This window comes from Citrus sinensis, chromosome 6 (assembly GCF_022201045.2).
Source record: "Citrus sinensis cultivar Valencia sweet orange chromosome 6, DVS_A1.0, whole genome shotgun sequence".
Classification (NCBI taxonomy): domain Eukaryota; kingdom Viridiplantae; phylum Streptophyta; class Magnoliopsida; order Sapindales; family Rutaceae; genus Citrus; species Citrus sinensis.
The window spans coordinates 20,915,784-20,936,805 of NC_068561.1; the positions used below are offsets into that span (position 1 = coordinate 20,915,784).

The window sequence follows — 21,022 nt, forward strand, 5'->3', positions numbered from 1 at the left end:
CCGCTGGGAATTTTTCACCGGAGCTGCTCGGCTTACTAAACTCGCCTGCGCAACGAATTTTTTTTTATGGATTTTCTAATAAAAAAAAATATTTTTAATAATACATAAAAACGTAAATTATATAATTCAAATTATAAATATGTAATAATAGCCTAAAAAATCTGTAAACAATATTTAATTCTAGATTTTATCAATGTAAATAAGTTAAAATTTTAACATTAAAAAAATACACAAAATATTTTTATTGTAGGTAAATCATTATCACTAATATCAATGTCTTTCTTCATCTTTTAATCAATATACAAGTATTATCAGTGATATTAACAAGTAGATTTTATACAATTATTGTTAAGACAAAACAAACAAAATCAATTGAAGTGAAATAAAATATTAGTAATAAAAATTATAAAATTTATACTTATTAAAATCTTATTGTATATATGTTACAGTGGATTAAGTTAGGTTTATGAATTAGAAACTTTAACTTAAATATATTTATGATTAAATTTTTTAATGTAATTTTTGTGATTAAAATAAAAAATATAAATAATTAAAATAAAGAATGCGGGTTGGTGAATACTTGTGCTAGTACCTAGTGAATTTTCTCAATATCAAATCCATTGGCAACTAGAGTCAGCAAAAAAAAACTCGAGCTGGCCCAGGCTGGGCCCATTCAAGCCTGGCCCGCATCATAAAATTATGGGTATGAGCCCAAGAATTTAAAACCCACTTCGAGTGCCCTCGGTTAAGGGTTTTTGCAAAAAACTCGGGCTTATAACTTAAAAAAATTAAATTAAATTAAAATTATTTTTAATTGAAATAGTTAAATCTCTCGTTCCATTTTGGATTAACATCATTTTTTATAATCATGAGTCTTGAGCTTCTACATAAACTACAATGCATAAACAAATTTAATATACAAAAAATAAATAATTTTAATTTACAATAATAAATAATAAGAAGAGAAAAAAAGGAACAAAAAATGAAATGTAAATATTTGCTCAGAGGTAACCAGTCCAGGCCCATTCAAGGGAGTAATTAATATTTTTTGTTTAATAATAATAATCATCTTAATTTAAGTTTTTTAACTTATAAATTAATTAAAAATTTATTTAACAAAATTATTGAAGGCCAAGCCCGACCTATGTGCAGGCCCACTCAAGTTGGACAAGCTTTCACAAGACTGAGACCTAGTTTCAATTATTTGGGCTTAGGCGTGGGCTTTGAGAAAATCTGATCCAAGTCCGCAAATTGTCAACCTTACCCACAATCTGTAATAAATTTGGATTCCTCTAAGTTATATGCATGTACCTTACAACCTTCTCACATGAATAGTGAATAAACCCACATTATTTATTATTCATGTAAGAGGATTGTAAGGTATAACTTAGCATTAGCCAATAAATTTTAGTTTAAAATATCAAACCCGCCCTAACACGCAAAATTACTCGTAGCGAATAGATTTTTGCACGCATACTTAAAGGGGTTTGCAGGTTGACAGGTAATTTTACATGTTTATTGAAATTACATTTAAGTTAAAAGAAAAATTCACAAACAATTGCGGTCAATTAAATCACATTGAATATCAGAACAAAAATTAGATTACTTTAGGTAAAAAGAATTACCTAAAAACATTCCAAACTTATTTCTATTTTTATTTTAAACACACAAATTTTATTAATTCAACAAAATGGAATAACCCAAAACTATAAAAGCTCTTCATCATCATCATTCCAATGCAATCTCCAACAGTAAACAAAATGTCAATTTCCCTTTCACTTTCTCTCCATTTGACTCCACTCTCTCTTCATCATTCTTCTTCTTCTTCTTCTTCTTCTTCTTCAACCTTCAAACTCAAAAACCCATCACCGAGACTTCCCTTTCACTTTCATTCTAAAACCTCCCTTGAACCCCTTAACGCCACCAAGCTCCCTTCACACCTCCCTTCTTCAAAGCCTCTCTCACTAATCAAACCCTACGTTCAATCCCACTACAAACCCATCATCGCCGGCTGGCTCTGCAGTGTCGTTTCGGTGTTTTCACTCTCCAAAATAATCCCCAAAATCGCAACTTTGTCATCCAACTTGTGCGTGAACAAGCTGAAGAGTGATGGGTGGATTCTTGGTGTTTTTGTTTTGGCCAGATTGGTGGCTACTTACTGGCAGCAAGCGTTTTTGTGGGACGCAGCGTTGGGTGCTGTGTATGATGTAAGGGTTACTGTGTTTGAGAAGGTTTTGCAGAGAGAGCTGTCCTTCTTTGAAGGCGTGTCTGGCGTTTCGAGTGGAGATATTGCGTTTCGGATCACTGCTGAGGCTAATGATGTTGCTGATGCTGTTTATGCACTACTCAATGTCAGTAACTGCTATTTATGCATATGTTCATAAATATAGTGTGTTGTTGTGTCTAGTGAGAAACTTAAAGTTTGAATTCTAATGCATTGATTCTATAACTATCTGCACAAAGAATAGAGCAGTTTTATTTTATTTTATTTTTTTTAGGTAGCTCTTTGTAGTCGGAATTTGACTAAAAATGAACATTAGTGTGGGTGTGTATATATAGAGAGAGAGAGAGAGAAAGCCTGAAAGCATAAAAGATATTTAGAGCTTTATGAAGAGATAATTTGCTGAAGCAATATGTTAACAGGATCAGAAATTTATGTGTATGAAGTTTTTGGATTTTTGGGAAAGTATCTGGTGGAATCATTGTGTGTGAGCAGAAATTAGTGGGGGAATAGTTAAATGATTAAAGGGTTGGTTGAGGATAATTTATTTAATGGATTTTTGGGTAAATTTTTTGGTGAATTGTGGGGAGTTTTTAAGACTTCTGACTAGAATTTAGCTATTTCAATGTTGTTTTCCTGCCACTTGTGACTTAGTGATTTATTTTGTATGATGGATTTTACTATTTGTGTGTGACATGGCTGTGGACTAATTTAATTATTATACAAATAAATTTATGCTATCTGTGAGATTTCTCTAATTTGGAACTTCTGATTTGTAAAGTTTAATTTGTATGTCAGACAATTGTGCCTAGTGTACTGCAGTTATCTGCAATGGCAACTCAGATGTTGGTTATCAGTCCTGTCCTATCATTGATTTCGGCTCTGGTAAGAAGAGTATTACCTGAATTCTTGTTTGGTTTTGTCATCCTTGTTTCTTATGTTAACACATCATGTACTTTGATCTGGGGTGTGTGTGTGTATTTTGGTTTTATTGTAGGTGATTCCTTCTATGGCTCTTGTTATAGCCTATCTAGGTGAAAGGCTTCGCAAGATATCTAAGCAGTCACATCTTAGCATTGCTAGTCTATCAGCCTACCTTAATGAGGTAATTTTTTTTTTTTTTTGGATTCTCTGTTTTACAGTTTCACGAATGCCATAAATTTTTAAGCTGCTTGTGCAAGTGCTCGAAGTTGCTTCCTAGGTCTCGCTGCCCTTTGTTACTGTATCGTTCTTATTAATTTCTCTCTCTCTCTCCAAGGCACCCACTTATTTGGCGTCAACCTTTATATTAGATGTTCTGTCATCGGGTGTTACCTGGTATATCTATGTAATATGTTATGTTATTTATGATAGGTCCTCCCAGCCATTCTTTTTGTTAAAGCAAACAATGCAGAGATGTGTGAGAGTGCCAGGTTTCGGAGGCTAGCTCATTCCGACCTTTGTGAACGTTTGAAAAAGAGGAAAATGAAAGTACTCATCCCTCAAACTGTTCAACTTATATATTTTGGAGCATTGTTTATACTTTGCGGTGGGTCACTGCTGGTTTCTGGTGGTTCTTTTGATGGATGTAGCCTGGTTTCATTTATAACATCATTAGTGTTTATGGTTGAACCCATCCAGGTGAGGTAACATGTGCTTCATTTTCCCTCTTGTGCTTTCAGTTTGATAATTATTAGTACTTTGTCATTTCATGGGCCTTTGGCTCTGTGCTGGGATTATCATTCGGACTTCGGACATAATGTTTGGCTGCAGCATGGCTTTGAAGTCATATTGTGTAGTTTACTTGTCCCATTTTTCAAGATAAAACTAGTTTGGCAGTATCTTGGTGCATTTTATCATCTCAACGAACCACCTAAAAACATTATGCTAATTACTGGTGCTATTCTGGTTCAGCTTTTGAGGAGCTGTCTTAAGTTATCAATCTGAAAATGAGGAATCACGCAGGGTGTTGGAAAAGCATACAATGAATTCAAGCAAGGAGAACCTGCTATTGAACGCTTGTTTGATTTGACCAAGTTTAAATCAAAGGTAATTTATAATTTGATTGACTGTAATTTCTTTTCTCTGAAAGTCACACTTACGTATAAATGTTTTTTAGAAAACTTTTTGACTGATTTGAATGAAATGCACAAGAGTATGGGGCCCAATTTTGAAATATTAGAAATGCAAAATGAAATTGTGAAACTCCTTGTTTTATTGTATTAGAAAACTTTTCAACCGATTTGAATGAAATGCTCAAGAGTGTGGGGGCCAATTTTGAAATATTAGAAATGCGAAATAAAATTGTGAAACTCTTTGTTTAATTGTAAATCACTTGATATGGTATTTCTATATTGTTCTTGAATATAGGTGATTGAGAAACCGGATGCTGTTAGTTTAGACCATATAAATGGAGACGTGAAATTTTGCAATATCTCATTTAAGTATGCGGACAATATGCCGCTTGTTTTGGATCAACTGAACCTACACATCAGAGCTGGAGAGACTGTTGCTCTTATTGGGCCATCTGGAGGAGGGAAGTCAACCCTTGCAAAATTGCTGCTTCGCCTTTACGATCCCCTATCTGGTGAGCCATCTGAACAATTGATCTTCTTTATGCTGCCACGAGGTTAGTGAGTTATGGACTTTTAGAAACTACTTTTGATTTTATTTAGAGTGCGTGACTTTTTTCCTCATGTTAACAGGCTGTATACTTGTTGATGACCATGATGTCCAAAACATCCGATTGGATAGTTTGAGGAGACATGTTGGTCTGGTTTCTCAAGATATTGTGAGTGACTGGCAACAATACTTTTAGTTATTGAATCCTTTCTTCTATAGACTACTGTATTCTTTCTTCTGGATAAGAACTTTGCCATACAGACTCGTGAAGTGTATTTTGACCAGAGAATGATGTGTTAGCTTGTCTGTGCTTTGGTTGAAGACTCTTGAACTTGGGTTTTTTTTTTTTTTTTTCATTTCTGTGTTTAATTTATCCACATAATTTTAAATAGGTTTTTGAGTCCAAAAATTTTGGCTATCATGCACTTGGTGAACAAATGGTTGTTCAATTTCTTATACTTTTTTAGTGTTGTTTTCTTCATGGTAGTCTCCTTACTGCTTTTAGTTGGAAAAATGTATAGAGTTCAGAAAAGAAGTTAATTTCCTACAACAGTAACCTTAGTGCTTGCTTCGTAGTTCCATATCAAGAGTTCCGTATCAAGGGCACCTTTTTGCTGGTTCGTTAATAAATTTTGTGTATGCAATGACGACTTCCTAGATACATGAATATGTGTGCCAATGTGTGAAGCTCTTTTCAAACTTTATTATATGACTTATGTGTATGTATCAGACACTTTTTTCAGGGACAGTTGCTGAAAATATTGGGTATAGGGATCTGATGACCAAAATTGACATGGAGAGGGTTGAGCATACAGCAAGAACAGCAAATGCTGATGAATTTGTTAGAACACTTCCACAGGGATACAATACCCATATTGGACCAAGAGGCTCAAGTTTAAGTGGAGGTCAGAGGCAAAGGTAAGACCAAAGCCTTAACTATATCCTTCTTTGTAATTTGATAGGCTTCACTATGTAAAAGAGTGTTGTTTGGCTTCTTTTTGAGGGAAATAATGGTTGGCTTGATTGATGACGTATTTTAGAGACCGACTTGTCAGAATATGAAATTAGGTTATTTAAATTCTCAAATTTTCAACTGTTGTGCTCACTCACAAATGCAGACTAGCTATTGCAAGGGCACTCTATCAGAATTCCTCTGTATTGATTTTGGATGAAGCAACTTCTGCCTTAGATAGCAGGTCTGAGTTACTGGTGAGACAAGCTGTGGACCGCTTGTTGGGACATCATACTGTAAGGGAAAAAAAATACTCTTCCTCTATGGTCAAACTATGTTCTTATATTTGGCTCTTTTCCATTTTCTTTTACTGTGAGAACAAATGATAAATTTTTGACATGGCTCTAGAACTATTATCTTCAGTACTGTGTATGTAAATTTAGCTAAAGCATTAGTGGGATTGGCCGGGAATAAGTTATTTAGTCTTGCACATTTATTTCAATGCCTTTGATGATTCAAACATTGTACTCAAAACAGAGTATCCACTTTCAGGTGCTTGTCATTGCCCACCATTTGGAAACAGTTATGATGGCAAAACGCGTATTCCTTCTAGATAATGGGAAGCTTGAAGAGCTGAATCGGTCTACTCTTCTGGGCAGTAATCATGACTCACTGGTATCAGCTGGACTTGTTATTTGAGTGCATTGCGAAGGATCACAGACTCGTGACGCATGTTCACCACCTGGACTTGTGATTCAAGGGCAATGTAAAGATTCATAGAGGTTATCCATCACAGGAGTAGGACTCGGAAGATTCAGAGGTGTCCATAACCACAGTTACCTAGCATTAAGAATAAGCACAGGAAGCCAGGTTTATACTTCCTACAGGGGAGACTAAGAATGAACCAATCTTCTGTTTATGCATTCAAATTTATGGCTTTTATGGCAAATATTTATTTCCCCTTGTGAATTTATCTAAATTTTTTCTGTATAGAAATGGTTATAAGGTTTTTAGCTATCTATGTTTTCTAGTTTTGAGATTATTGGACTTGTACTTGCTGACAATATCTGCTCAATGATTTTGATTGTTCAGTGTTAAGGTCTCATGCTTGAACTTATAAATGTCATGCAAAAACTATTTTCCGCTGGCAACGAAGACTTGAAATTATATTCTTACAATATAGTTGCAATTCAGGATTATTAACAAGCTCTAGATTTCACCTCACATTTCCTTTAATTTTTGCTTTAGTAATATTTATTGAGAAAGAGAAATATCTAATAATAGTTGTAACAGGTAAGGGGTTGCAAATTTTCTAAAAATAATTTTCAGATATAATAAAACATAAACTGCAATTACCAATTCGTAAATATTTGGGTTTTATCAGAAAAAATAAAATGAAAATTATTTGAAAAAAAAAAAAAAAGAACAGGGCCTACTTTATATATTTATCGGGTGCGTTGCGTTGTCAGAAATTGAGGCCCAAAACGGTGCGCATCACTCAATTTTCTTCATACAAAAACCCTCGCACAACTTAAAATGTCTTTCCATTTTCATTTTCATTTTGCCGCTCAAGAATCCCGCGCTCTGTTCTCATAAACAGGTGTCAATCTAAGCCCTAAATTTCTCTTCCCCCCCCCCCCCTCTCCCTTTTTTGTTTGATTGATCATTTTTCTACTGAATTTTGGGTCGAATTTCGTACTCAGTACTATATTTTAATTTTGAATCCGTTGAAAGAGTAAGTATGAGCTAGTAGTTTTTTTTTTTTTTGGGCTAAAAAATGGGTATCAAATTTAGATTTTAGATTTAACTTGTTTGTCATTTTAAATTAATTTAATTTGAATGTCACAAACCACACTATCTCATAACCATAAGATCTCGTTTCCCATGTTGATTGTTCCAATTTAAGTTTAGTTAAGAATTGTCTCTCATACTTGTGTTTACTGTCGTGGAAAATTTTTTCTTCAAATTAAAGCCTTTTGCTAAAGCCTAAAATGAAGGAAATTATTCATATGATAAGTTGTCTCAGATTGGTGTGCTTCGTGTGTTTTACAGGGGGACAATGGATACATCAAATCCTGCAGTGTTTGTTAATGGAGGGCTGATGCGCATGTATGTAGGGCGGAGGATTCGCACTGTGATTCAGGTTATACAATCTGACGGTGGGGGTGTAACTGGAAAATCCACTGATGGTCACCAGCTAGTTGTGAAGGGTCCCCAACCGGGTTTTCCTTTGACAACTTTTGTTGAGGTTATTGGCATAGCTGATACTGATAGATCTATCCGAGCTGAAATTTGGAATAACTTTGGGAACACATTTGGTATGACTCTCAAGTCTCAACTTCTTTATCAACTTTTTTTCTTCCTCCATTTATTTTTCTTTAATTGGGGTTTGAGCTAGGTCAATGCCGTTGTCTATTTTGGTGTCAGCATGACTAGTTCCATTGGCATATTCTTGCTGCCATGTCACTTTTCAGGGGTTCATTTTCGAAATGATATGTTGTTGTTAGAATGTAACTTACTTTCAGGAGAAACCTGTTTTACTTTGTTTGAATTGGCTGAAGCTGATATCATTGACATTACATAGACCATCCTCTTCAAAATATTGCTTGAAGCTCTAACAATTTGTTTGTAATAGACTGTTAGCCGATAAGATGCCCAGGCTATGTTCTTCCTGAAATACGTAAAAGATGTACTCCTATGGACACACACACACACACACAAATATGTAGTTGTGTATTCATTCTTCTTTGTGGTTTTAAAAGCTTTTCTTGTGTTCTAAATGGTTGGCAGACACACAAAGCTATAATCAGCTTTGTCAGCTTGCAAATGGGGAGTTCAAACACTTGTTCATCTGACGTACAACAAGCATACCTGTTATGAAGAAATATGTTGTTTTGCCCCCTATGGTAATGTGTATAGGTGGGATATGCGATGTAGGCCTTGTAGTTTTTTTCTTCTGTCCTGGAGTTATAGGAACCTATGTTTCTGTCTTCTGGAGTAAAGCATAGCCGAAGTTTGAGTGACATCTTTTGTTTCATGAAATGGGAGCTATTTGTTTCCTAGTTTATTGCTATTTTAGTGATTTCTTGCAAAAGATAATCCATCAGTTCTTGAAGACTACTATTGTAGGCTGCAGCAAAAAAAAAAAAAAAATCTAACAAAATGCAATTACAGAGCTGTGTCACGCTGGTTAAGAAAATGTGGTGACTTGATGATAGTTGCAATTGATTTTTATTTTCTTGTAGTTTTTTCGCTTAATCTGCAGACCTTGACTGGTTGTGATTGGGGTTAGACTGCACACTGCAAAATCAATTTTCTGGCAAATTCTAGTTTTTTTTTTCCATATATTTTGTTGATCAAAGGAGGCACTAAAGGCGCAAGCTAAAAATTAAATGAAGCTTGCAAACACGTAAATACGATTTGAAAAATCCCAATTAAACAAAGCCTCAAATTTTTAAAAATCTGTAGTCGAGAACTCAACACTTCTCAAATGTAAAGAGTTTAACCCTGCGTTTCATTTCATTTGTCTGGGTAGGGCACGTTAAGTTCCGAAATGAATTGGCTTACTCGAAAAAAACCTTGATCATTGAAAAATTTATCTCGTGTCTGGTAGTGTATGATTCTACTCTGGAAGAAAGAAGCTAATAGAGTCATAGAAGATCCCGAAAGAGGCGAATTGCCAGAAAGTTTATCAAATCCGATCCTTGCATCATCTGATCTTGGAAGGAAAAATTTACAACAACGTCCCTAGTGTCTACCTCTATACGCCAAAGTCTTCAATTCTTTAATTTTGACAACAAAGTCCCCCGTGACGGGGTGTTTAGAATCTAATCCGATCCGCTCAATCCGTCTTATTCGCAGAAATCCGATTTGTAAAAATTTGATCCGTGGATTAGTAGATTAGATTGGATTGAAAATCTGAAAATCCGCAGTCAGTAGATTGGATATGGATTTACTTCTGTGAATCTGCAAATCTGCGAATCTGTAAAAAAAATTAAAAAAATATTTATTTAATAAAAAATTAAACTTATAAATATGGCATTATACTTACAAATAAATAAATAAGTTAAAATATAGTTACATTAATATCATATTATGTCTTATATGATAATAATATAAAATATAAATAATTAAATAAAAAAATATAGCTTCCTAAGCGGTTAATTTTCATGTATTGATCTAAACAAATGAGATTTTTTTTTTCTTTTTAGTGTGTTATATTTTGAAATTTTGAATGTATTTTCTAACTTTATTTAAACAATTAATTTATTTAATCTTATTTAATTTTAAATTTGATCAGTAGTAAAATTATTTTTATATAATTTTTTTTATTTAGTTAATTCGTAGATAGGATATGATTAAAAATTTTTAACCCGTAAACCAATCCGTAAAAATGGTGGATTAGATATGAATTGAGTTAAATCCGCATTTGATCTGTATGTATTAGATTTGGATTGAATTTCATTAATCCGTGAATTTGATTAGATTAAAAATTTATAATCCATAAAATTATAGATCGGATATGGATTAATATTCAATCTGCAAAATCTGATCCACTAACACCCCTACCCGTGAGAATTAAGCCTTTTTCATCAACATCCACCACTAAATTATGAAGGGAGATGCTTATTTTAGTAATTTGGATATGTTATTATCAGTGAAAATGATGAATTCATCTATTTCTTGTTGACATTTTTTTTTCATATTTACCTCAATCACTAATAAACATTGCGATCTGTTGAAATGACCTTCATGCTAATGTTGTTGACTTGCTGTTGGTCTAGGGTATTAGAGGATTCAGTTTTAATAATAATTTTTAGAAGAAAATTTCCATTTATGCATTAACCAAGCTTCATTCATCATTATGGATTGCATAGTACATGCACAATCTTTTAAAGGTGGACTTTTAGAGTAATTCATGAACTTCTATAAGTAATAATATCTTTGTGAAGACTTATCATGAATGTTGAAATGTGCTAAATTGAAATATTAAAAATTAAAGGTTTCACATTAAGTTAGTAAAATTTATAAATGTTGGATAAGAGCAGAACTTAGAAGAGATAGGAAAGGACCACGGTCGTCTACTAATATTTATAAATAAAAATAACTACTTTTATTGTTTAGATTCTACATGCATTCTTTAAGGGGAAAAAAATTGTATCAGAAAGTTCAAATATTATACAATGTAATTGTATACTTTACTCCATTTGAATGTGGTTAGGATATGACATACCGTAAGAGACTTCGTTGTGAGCATGTTAACGTTTGAAGACCATACACAAATTAAGAAACATTTGAAGGACTTCCTGTAAATTTTCCAATAATTTTAATAAACAATTCTCCGACGGTCCGTTTTTTCTGATAAACCGATAAGCTAGGGCAAACAAAATCTATATTGAGACGAACCAACTCCATAACCCGCGAAAAAGAGGGGGGCAAATAGAAAAGAAAAAAGAAAAATTTGCGCAAGTTATTAGTTTGAATCGAAAATTAGGGTTTTGCCAACTCACCAATCACCAATTGGGTTCTCTGCGAGGAATTTGGTGTAATTTCGACTTCTCTTAACCGGTACTCTCTCTCGCTCTCTCTCTATTTGCTTTTATCAAATTCTATTTCTTGTTTTCATTTCTTGTCTTTTGCTCGTTTTTCTCTGAACACCTGAAATCTAGCGACAGTAGATTTGTAAGGTGGGTTAAACCGGAAAAAAAAGATTTTTTTTCCTGAAAAATACTTTTTGGTTAGAATTTGGGAAGCACTAATGTTGTTTATAGAGATAGGAGATGGGATGTTTCTTGTTAGTTGCTGTTGCTGTTCATATTCGACTGGGTTTGTTACGGGCATTTGGTTAGAATTTGGGAAGCACTAATGTTGTTTATAGAGATAGGAGATGGGATGTTTCTTGTTAGTTGCTGTTGCTGTTCATATTCGACTGGGTTTGTTACGGGCATTTTACAACATAGGAAATGAGCAGGATGAGTGTAGAACACGTAGCAAATAGGCTTGATTAAAGCTGTGTGCCTGCATTCTTTCAGGAATCAGAAAGGTAGAATTTTGCATATAAGAGGTACTAAATTGCATGTTGTAGAATATTGGTGCTAGTTCTCTTATGCTTTACCTGGATCGGAAAAAAGTATGTGTTATTTAAGTTGTGTTATACAATATAGGAAAGGGGTGTGATTCAAGATGACTGTTGAAAATGTAGATAATAGGTATGGTTGGCAAAGGAAGACTAGATTCACTGATTCACTTTTCAAGTTGACTTAAGTGTTCTGTAACCTTTTTTTGCTAAATGTTAAATGAAAAGAAAAATAGGCTTTCATGACATGTTAACTATTGATGACTCTCAACTGATGCTCACATTTATACTTGTTTTTGTAGTGTATGTATTGAATAGTTTTTCTCTAGGTATTCATTGTATGTCCTTTCATGTTCCTTCATGATGAACCCTTGTTTTACCTGAAAAAATAAAATCTGGTACAAACCATGTGTACTTTATGTCCATATCATACCATGCTTAAGTTTGTAAAACATGAATATAAATTGAGGATTCCTGTCAGCGGGTTAGAATTGCTATGAGACTCGTATTGCAATTCTCAGATATGTGTTTAGAGGAGAGATGTTGATACTGGAAATCATCTATCTGGGTCTGGAAAAAGCCTGTCTTCATAACCCAACCCAATCACTAATATTATTGCTATATTTCAACAATATCATGCACATTTGGTTTCTTATAAATGAAAAATTTTCTACTGGAGAACATTTTATCCTTTTTCTTTGTTGCTTTTTTCTTGGATTGTCTTACTGCTTTTAGATCATGCCTTTATGTATTTTAGCACGTGCAAAACAATCTCTCATTCGTTATATTTTTTTTTGTTTCTCTCCTCGCTGTGAATGTATTTTTCCAGATATATAGTTAAACAATTAACCTGGCCATTGTTTTTGGTCGACTGCCATTTCTATTATCTTAAATTCGAGGAGTTCACTGCTTCATTTTGTTTCACCTATTGAGCATCATCTCCTCTTGATTATCTTTCAGAATTCTGTTTTTCTCTGTCTCTATTGCTATTTTTACTATATTTGAACCCTTATTTGAGAATCATTCACATTGCAACACCTTGGAGCCATATCTCATGGCACAGATTCAGTCACAATTCTTACTCTGCAACTCCATTTGGCCTCTCATTTTGTTTCCACCTTTCAATATATGTATTCTTTCTCCTTTGGTTGCTTCTGGCTTCTGTGATTTCTTCACAGTTGCCTTGCAAGCTTGCTTTAATAGATACATAAAATGCCAAGGACAAGGGGTAGCACAGCAGCAGCTGATAATCCAGATGCACCTGAAAATCCTACTGAGCGTGAAAAGCCCATAGAATCTGAGGAGAGAGTAGACCTTGATGAAGATAATGACCATGAGGAGGAAGTAGAGGAAGAGGTTGAGTATGAAGAGGTCGAGGAAGAGGAAGAAGTGGAGGTAGAAGAAGAAGTGGAAGAAGAGGTGGAAGAGGAGGAAGAAACTGAGGACGTTGTTGATGGAATTGATGCACAGAAGCACTATGATGGTGATGAGGAGATGAAAGTCGCCGAGTCAGACAAGGACGACGAGAAAAAGAAGCATGCTGAACTTCTTGCACTTCCTCCGCATGGGTCAGAGGTGTATCTTGGTGGCATTCCTCATGATGCTTCTGATGATGACCTGAGGCACTTTTGCAAATCTATAGGAGAAGTCACAGAGGTAAGACATTCCTGATATGTACTCTCATTTATACTATCTTTCGATTGACCAACTCATGTATGCTTTTGACAGGTTCGGATAATGAAGGGTAAAGATTCAGGTGAGGCGAAGGGCTATGCTTTTGTGACATTCAGAACTAAGGAGTTAGCTTCGCAGGCCATTGAGGAGCTGAATAGTTGTGAATTAAAGGTAACATAACCTGCCATTTTGTTTTTCCTTTTTCCTTTCATATACCTATTTCCATTACTTACCATTACAAGGTGATGCTACCTTTCATTTGTGTATATGTGTACCTTTCTGTGTGATATTTATTACATTTATCTGTTTCAAGTTAAATTTTAATATTTTTCACTAAGACAGTTCCCTATTCTTGTAGTATTGGTGTTCGTTCCTAACTACTTATTTCTTCTACAGGGAAAAAAAATAAAGTGCTCAGCAGCTCAAGCAAAACATCGTTTGTTCATTGGTAATGTTCCCAGAAATTGGGGTGAAGATGATATGAGGAAGGCTGTAACAAAGATAGGACCAGGAGTTATTTCTATTGAGTTGGTGAAGGTCTGTCCTTAATATCTAAAATTGTTTTTTGTTTGTGATAATATTATTCTGCTGTTAATTTTTCTTGTTAGTTGCCTCTGTTGTCATTTATTTCCATAATGTTTTTCACTGCAGTGGTTTCTTATTTGTGTCGTGATATGTTTCAGATATGATTTCATTTTTGTAATTTAACAGGACCCTCAGAATGCCAATCAGAATCGTGGGTTTGCTTTCATTGAGTATTATAATCATGCATGCGCTGAATACTCAAGACAGAAAATGTCAAACCCAAAGTTTAAGCTTGACGATAATGCTCCAACTGTGAGCTGGGCTGACCCTAGAAATGCGGAGTCTTCTGCTGCTTCCCAGGTCTTAAAATACTTCCATCTTGGCCATTTTTTATGGTGGATAAGTCAATAGTCGTGGCGCTAGTATGAACATCTAATTCTTTCATTACTTCTTTTCCTTCCATGAATTCATTTGTTAATCAGCAGTCTATGCATGTACAAAGAAAATATTTGCTATTACATGCATGTGAAAGAATTTGCTTTATGAACTGGTTGCTTTATTTTACCGCGAAAGGGTTAGTGAATTATTGAAGCACTTCATACAGGTTAAGGCACTTTATGTCAAGAATTTACCAAAGGACATAACTCAGGATCGTTTAAAGGAGCTGTTTGCTCATCATGGAAAGATCACAAAAGTGGTAATTCCACCAGCGAAACCAGGTCAGGAAAGGAGCAGATATGGTTTTGTGCACTTTGCAGAACGGTCAAGTGCTATGAAGGCATTGAAGAACACTGAAAAATATGAAATAGATGGTTTGCTTCTGTCCTTTGCTAGTTTTCTCTGTATTTCTGGTCAGCAACAGCTGAAGTTTTGACTAGGTTTTTCCTTGTTGAAAGGTCAAGTTTTGGATTGTTCTCTTGCAAAGCCACAAGCAGATCAGAAGACATCTGGAGGTTCAAATTCTCAGAAGTCAGCCTTAAACCCAACCTATCCACCTCATCTTGGTTACGGTATGGTTGGAGGTGCCTATGGTGCTCTAGGTGCCGGATATGTTCCTGCAGGCTTTGCACAGGTAAAATGCAATCCCTCCCTCCTCCCTACTTTCCATATCCACCCAGCCATATGTTTGTTCATCTACTTTTTGTTTACTGATTTCTTTGATAACGAACAAAAAGAAATCTACTGTGTTTACTGAAATAGCAGAGAAATAAACTTCTAAAGGTTTTTGTATGGTTGTTAAGTTGCTTATATGTTCATAAAAGAGTCAACAGCTATAGAGGCCCTTATTTTGGGGGAATTATATTTAGAACTAGCAGAATTTGGTAGTGGATTTCCATGTATAAATAAGCTTCTCAGGGAAAGGGAAAGAGAAGTGATACCTGGAGCTCACAATATTACATCCATGGAAAAAGATAATGAAAACTGTGAGGTGTGGAAATATATAATTGTATAGTAAGACACAGTAGAAGGAGATTGTAGAGAGCGGGCAGAAAGGAAGCAAAAATTTGTGGAGAGACGAGAAACAAGATTGTAGGGAAGAGACAGATCTTTTCCATTATTTCAATAATTAGAAGGCTATTTATAGGCAAAAGAAGAACAAGATCGTTATTATTCTGATCAACAAAAAGAAAATAACCAATTTTCAAGATAAATGTCAGATTTCTAACTAACTATCCAATTAAATAATTTTGATTCTGCATTCGTAACTGTTATTTCATTTTGTAAACTTATCTTACAGTGATTGGACAGATTGTAGTGTATATGAACAATCAGCATGCCATAATTAATGACGATTCACGTGAAGTATCACAAATTACAAATGGGCAATATGTTATTGCGTTAAAAGAATTTCGTAAAATTGTATAACTTTCCAAAATCTTTGCTTGTAATGACTAGTTTATATGTTTTTCTTATACTGAATAGCTGGAAATTGCAAAATTTTTGTTTGTAGCATTTCTTTTCCCGGTGCATGTGCTAATATAGCTGCCCTATAATCTTGCAGCCAATGGTCTATGGTAGGGGAGCTGCTCCTGGCGGTATGGCAATGTTGCCAATGCTTTTGCCTGATGGACGGATTGGATATGTTTTGTAAGACCATCTGACTCATGCTCGTTAGTTCTCCATTTAACATCTGTTTGCTAGTGCTCATTATGAGAATTTAACATCGATGTGTGGGGACTTTTTCTCAAGTGTGCTGATGAGCTGTGAATTTTCTTCAAATGCTTGTTTATTTAGCATTTCTTATGAAAAAAGTTTTAGGTGTCAACAATCTTAAGATCCTGACCGTTCGTCGGTATATCTAGGATGGTGTTGAAGTGAAAATGATAACTCATCTAAGTTGTGTGCACATTTTTTTTCCTAGTTATTCGGCATGTATGACCTGAATAAAACTCAAACCTTAGTTTTATCTTTTATTGCAGGCAACAGCCTGGAGTTCAACAACACAATCCTCCTCCCCAGCCCCGAAGTGGCAGGGGTGGGGCTGGCAGTAGCTCCAGTGGTGGAAGGCGTAGCACTGACAATGGCCGGGGACGAAGTCGGTATAACCCGTACTAGGTTAATTGCGGTTCCTGTGCTGCCCCATTTTTAGAATGTGTAGAAGTTTAGGAGGCAAGTGAATGCTTTTTGGAGCAGCAATAATAGCTGGTCTTTGCTAGTTGGTTGATCCGAGTTAACTTTAAAATTGTCAATTAATTTATCTGAATTTATATAAGTGGTGTTGGTTTTCTTTTCGTTTTCTCCCTACATGATTTGTTTTGTTTTCAAAGACCAAAGCTGAAAGTTGATCCTTGCCGATTGTTAATTACCATAACATTTTGTTAATCAATTTCTTCACGAGGCACGCTAAAATCCTGCTATAAATGCGCATTAGATTAGACTCGGGCAATACTAAAATGGGAGAATCGACTGCAAATAAATCACATCACACCTCACACCTCACACCTCACAGCAAAATAATCCCGAGAAATACAAAGGACGATTCGAAGAATCATCCTGGGGCTTTGGTGCCATTGTTTCACCAACGTTGGGTCTGATTCTTTAATATGAGGTTGTTTTTTCTGCTATGATTAGAGAATCAAAATCAGAAATGAAAATGATTGAAAGTATTTTGCTTGTAAAATTAGACGGAGAAATAAGAATAAAATATATGGCGTTCACATGTTTTTAAGATTAAAGAATGAACATTGTTCATTCCTTAAAATTTTTTATTTCACTCATTAAATTTTCATAATCTCCAATTTTCCTAATTAAGTTGTCACTTTTGAATTTTTGGTCTTGATAGAAGTTTTGTAATATTCACAAATAGGTATTATTGTTGTTGTTGTTGTTATTTTGAATAATAATAATAATCATAACCACAATTATTATAATAAAAAATGACAAAAATGAATTAAGGTTATTTTAGTTTCTTGCAATACTCTATTTCGATTCTCAAACAAAGTAAATACATCATTTAAACAATTATTTTGATCCCCATTTCCCATTCCGATTCCAATTCATTCTGAGTACCAATTAGTAAATGCACTATAATTTTCTATGCAGGTCAATTTTGTGGGAAATGTGAGATCAATTTATTGAAATACTTTTCGGGTGCATTTGGTTGTTTACATCACATTGTATTGTATTGCATTAAAATATTGTTATATAATGCCAACAATGTTTTAATAATAACCTATGTTTGGCTATAATTTTTGGTTGCATTTACTACATTAAAAAGGTGGTTAATGCAATAAGAGGTGCGAAAAATAATCCCATTGAGATAAAATTTCAGCTGTATTGTATTAAAACATTGTTCAACATTTAACGTTTAATCATTTTACTTTTATTATTTTATAAATTATAATAAACTTAAACTGAAAAAACTATATTCAACATTAATAAATAAAAATTAATATTATATTTTATATTGCAATAACTAATATATAAATATTAGGTGATAATATATAATAATAAAATATAGTATTATAATACTATATTTTTTTTATCATTGTACATTAGTATATTATAAAAATTAACATTTAAAAATAATTATTTAATAACTAATTTAAAAGATTCATAGTATAACATTAAAATATTAACAAGTTTAAATAATATCAATTTAATTTTAATATTAATATAAAATAGTACTATAACACAAAATTATATATAATCTAGTTCATAATGCATTACAATGTGCTAAGCGCACCCTTAATATTGAGCTTCTGTACCATAAATCACGTTAATTTTCATCCTGGTTTGGAAGCTAACGAGTAAAAACAGCTACATCGTGTATATAAATGATTGGAGAACATACCATAAACGGATCAACATAACCACATGAAGATTTCAAATCATCAAGAATTGGTGCATACAGAACTATATCTTCTAATTTAAAAAAAAAAAAAAGGCAAAATTCAGTATTACATGAATTCTTCCGGAAGCATAACTAAGTGCTTCCAGGATGATCTACTGGTACAGAGTGCACATTGCATTCCATACAATCCAGTTCCTATGAAGCATAACTGAAAAATTAAGCAGTATCTACTTAAGCAGTAAGCATCAATGGCATTCCAATAAAGTGATAAAATATAACAAAACACAATGACACAGAAGTTTGTCATAACATCTTAGTCGAGCAGACTCACTTGTATTCTTCAAATGAAGGCCGAAATGTCCTCAGGTGGTTCAATCCAAATGTTTTCAAACGGATCTTGCTCTCCCCAGTCATAACACTGCTTACGAGGATAGTATCTGCTGTCATTGAGGGAGTATGATATGCAACGCTTTCCAAAGAAACGAACTTTTGAGAAGTACACACTGTTTCTCATTATCCCAGGAAGGTCAGCTCTTGATTGAGATGACAAAAAACTTGCAAAAAGTGTCAAACCATCAAGGGTTTTCATCTCTTCCCATGCCATTTTTGACTGATCTAGCTTAAATATAATTGGATTTTCACTACAACATGTATAAATAACTAAGATGTCTCCTTTATGCTCTACCATAAATTTCCCTTTCCACCAATTCTTGGCAAAAAAGTTCTCAGGGCATTTGGGTGGGGGCACAACGAGGACACCCCAATCACGTTTCACTGGGTCGAAAACCCCTAACCAACCAGTGAGACTTAGACAGTAAAATATACCATTGCAGAAAACAAGCTTATTCCAAATACTACTCACAAAAGGCAACCGATTTTGGTAATTATCAGTAACCCATTCTGTTGCCCCTGGATGACAAGTGCTTATAGCAACAACTGTGGGACTGATGTGCTTCACTGTGAAAACTACACAACTGGAAGATGTTGGGGCACATGAGAAGGCCACGATCTGATAGGTCAACTCGAATCTTGGCAGTTTGATCATATCCCTAGTGAAGGGATTAAAGAAGAACACACGATGGGTTCTGGGTCTGTATAGCAATAACCAACTATCTTTAGTGTAGCAAACCCTAGACCCATACAATTCTGGTAACTCGAGGGAATATGTCTTGCGCTGTGCAGGGTCATAGAACTCGTATAGGTTGCCAAATTTGGGGAAGTACATGAGCCATGGAGATTGGTTTACCACCCGGACAGAAATGGCAGGGGCATGCCACTTTTTGCATACAACTGAGGCACGAACATTATCCTCTAATGTTAGGTGGCACATTATCAGCTCCAAAAGTTCTGCAGGAAGCTCGGACCAATCATGCAGCTCCAATCTTTCTCCCTTACCCTCAGTTACCATTTTGGTACCATCTGTTTCCGTTTCAGCTAAACTACAAAGTCAAAGAGAAATCCATTAATGAGCATAAAATACAGCAACCAGCCACAAGATACTTAAGAGAAGCAACGTAAGACAGACCTTAGAATCCAGTAAAGATCTTAAACTAACTCAACAATACTCAAGCAGACCTTAAACTGCTCAGAAAATGGACACAAGCGACCATATCATCAAATTTGAAATTGCACATTGTATCACAATTGGCCATAGATCACGATTTACAAGGCATATGGCTCATGACCTCTCACTTCATGCTTTAGGTATTTTTAGTATGCTCTAGCTAATTAAAAAATTAGTAAGGTTGTGAATACAATACACAAAATAGTATAGCCAAATTAACTAAGGAAATTCTGTGAAAGAATTATCAGCAGTGACAACATCCAAAACAAGATATTTTCAAATTTGATGAGCTTGGTTTTGAAAATGTATCTTCTAAACTTACAAAGTGATATATAATATAGACCCTTATTCAACAGGATGATTGACAAATCCAATAACCAAAAATTTACTGTGTTAAGTGCAAGTAAAGCCTCAAAAACCCAAAAATGTTCCAAAATTGCATTCAAATCCAACATTAACCAGCTAATCTAATCTTACCCGTCACTGCTCTTCCTACCGGATTCTTATGATAATAGCTCATAATCTCACAAACACTATGACCTAAACAAAAACTACAAATCTAACAAAAACCCACGTGAGAAAACCATCAAATAAATCAAATTCCAGTTCAATCCCAGAAATTCAGATTCATTTCTAGACAAATTACACATTGATCTTCCATACTGGATAGCTCTACTCTAAAACCCTAGAATCATTTCCAAACAAAAACACAAATCCAATTCAGAATAACGCCCAAATGTTTGAAAATTGAGTATAAAATTCAAGAATTCAACCTCAATGATAACAAAAGGATCACATTTTTATGCCATCATAACCTTTATATTGCTCTAATCTACAGAACCCTACGATTATGTCCTGAAATTTCTCAATAACCAGCGACTAGAATAAATAAAGCTTCAAACTTTCTTAATCAGTAGTATCAAAACAACTTACAGTTTCAATTTTCGTCTCTTTTTGCCAGCCATGATGAGAGTATCAATTGAAGCAAAAATTCTGTTGGTAGAGGAAGGGAGGAAATAAATATGAAGGAACAAAATGAAAAAAACCTCTCACATTTTGTAGCGTAAGCGAGATAGATACACGTGTTAGTCTGATTGGAATCAAGTGTAAAAGTG

At 34.4% G+C, this 21,022-nt stretch overlaps 4 protein-coding genes across 7 annotated transcripts; 3 read left to right on the top strand and 1 right to left on the bottom strand.

The window, feature by feature from the left end:
- The first annotated feature begins 1,714 nt into the window (after positions 1-1,714).
- Positions 1,715-6,925, top strand: LOC102618923 (ABC transporter B family member 29, chloroplastic). Its single transcript, XM_006481691.3, has 10 exons — positions 1,715-2,351; positions 3,020-3,106; positions 3,219-3,326; positions 3,575-3,841; positions 4,166-4,249; positions 4,571-4,829; positions 4,906-4,991; positions 5,553-5,740; positions 5,941-6,070; positions 6,327-6,925. The coding sequence occupies exons 1-10, from the start codon at positions 1,737-1,739 to the stop codon at positions 6,471-6,473; spliced, it is 1,971 nt and encodes a 656-aa protein (XP_006481754.1). The 5' UTR covers positions 1,715-1,736; the 3' UTR covers positions 6,474-6,925.
- A 311-nt stretch (positions 6,926-7,236) lies between these two features.
- LOC102619411 (replication protein A 14 kDa subunit B) lies at positions 7,237-8,841 on the top strand. Of its 2 annotated transcripts, none has more exons than XM_006481693.4 (3): positions 7,237-7,374; positions 7,827-8,092; positions 8,565-8,841. In XM_006481693.4, the coding sequence occupies exons 2-3, from the start codon at positions 7,834-7,836 to the stop codon at positions 8,627-8,629; spliced, it is 324 nt and encodes a 107-aa protein (XP_006481756.1). In that variant the 5' UTR covers positions 7,237-7,374; positions 7,827-7,833; the 3' UTR covers positions 8,630-8,841. The 2 variants fall into 2 exon arrangements, with proteins under 2 accessions (XP_006481756.1, XP_015386904.1); XM_015531418.3 differs by lacking the exon at positions 7,237-7,374 and adding an exon at positions 7,387-7,509.
- A 2,295-nt stretch (positions 8,842-11,136) lies between these two features.
- Positions 11,137-16,781, top strand: LOC102619718 (heterogeneous nuclear ribonucleoprotein Q). 3 transcript variants are annotated; one of them, XM_006481695.4, is made up of 9 exons: positions 11,137-11,342; positions 12,680-13,506; positions 13,579-13,695; positions 13,921-14,061; positions 14,236-14,409; positions 14,654-14,861; positions 14,946-15,121; positions 16,052-16,137; positions 16,470-16,781. In XM_006481695.4, the coding sequence occupies exons 2-9, from the start codon at positions 13,063-13,065 to the stop codon at positions 16,603-16,605; spliced, it is 1,482 nt and encodes a 493-aa protein (XP_006481758.1). In that variant the 5' UTR covers positions 11,137-11,342; positions 12,680-13,062; the 3' UTR covers positions 16,606-16,781. The 3 variants fall into 3 exon arrangements, with proteins under 3 accessions (XP_006481758.1, XP_024955630.1, XP_006481757.1); XM_025099862.2 differs by having other exon boundaries at positions 13,054-13,506; XM_006481694.4 differs by having other exon boundaries at positions 11,138-11,342; positions 13,029-13,506.
- Positions 16,782-18,345: 1,564 nt separating this feature from the next.
- LOC102620175 (F-box/kelch-repeat protein At1g57790-like) lies at positions 18,346-20,999 on the bottom strand. The gene is made up of 2 exons (XM_006481696.4): positions 20,841-20,999; positions 18,346-19,782 (listed from the first exon to the last, which is right to left on the bottom strand). The coding sequence occupies exons 1-2, from the start codon at positions 20,870-20,872 to the stop codon at positions 18,684-18,686; spliced, it is 1,131 nt and encodes a 376-aa protein (XP_006481759.1). The 5' UTR covers positions 20,873-20,999; the 3' UTR covers positions 18,346-18,683.
- Between the last annotated feature and the right edge of the window lie 23 nt (positions 21,000-21,022).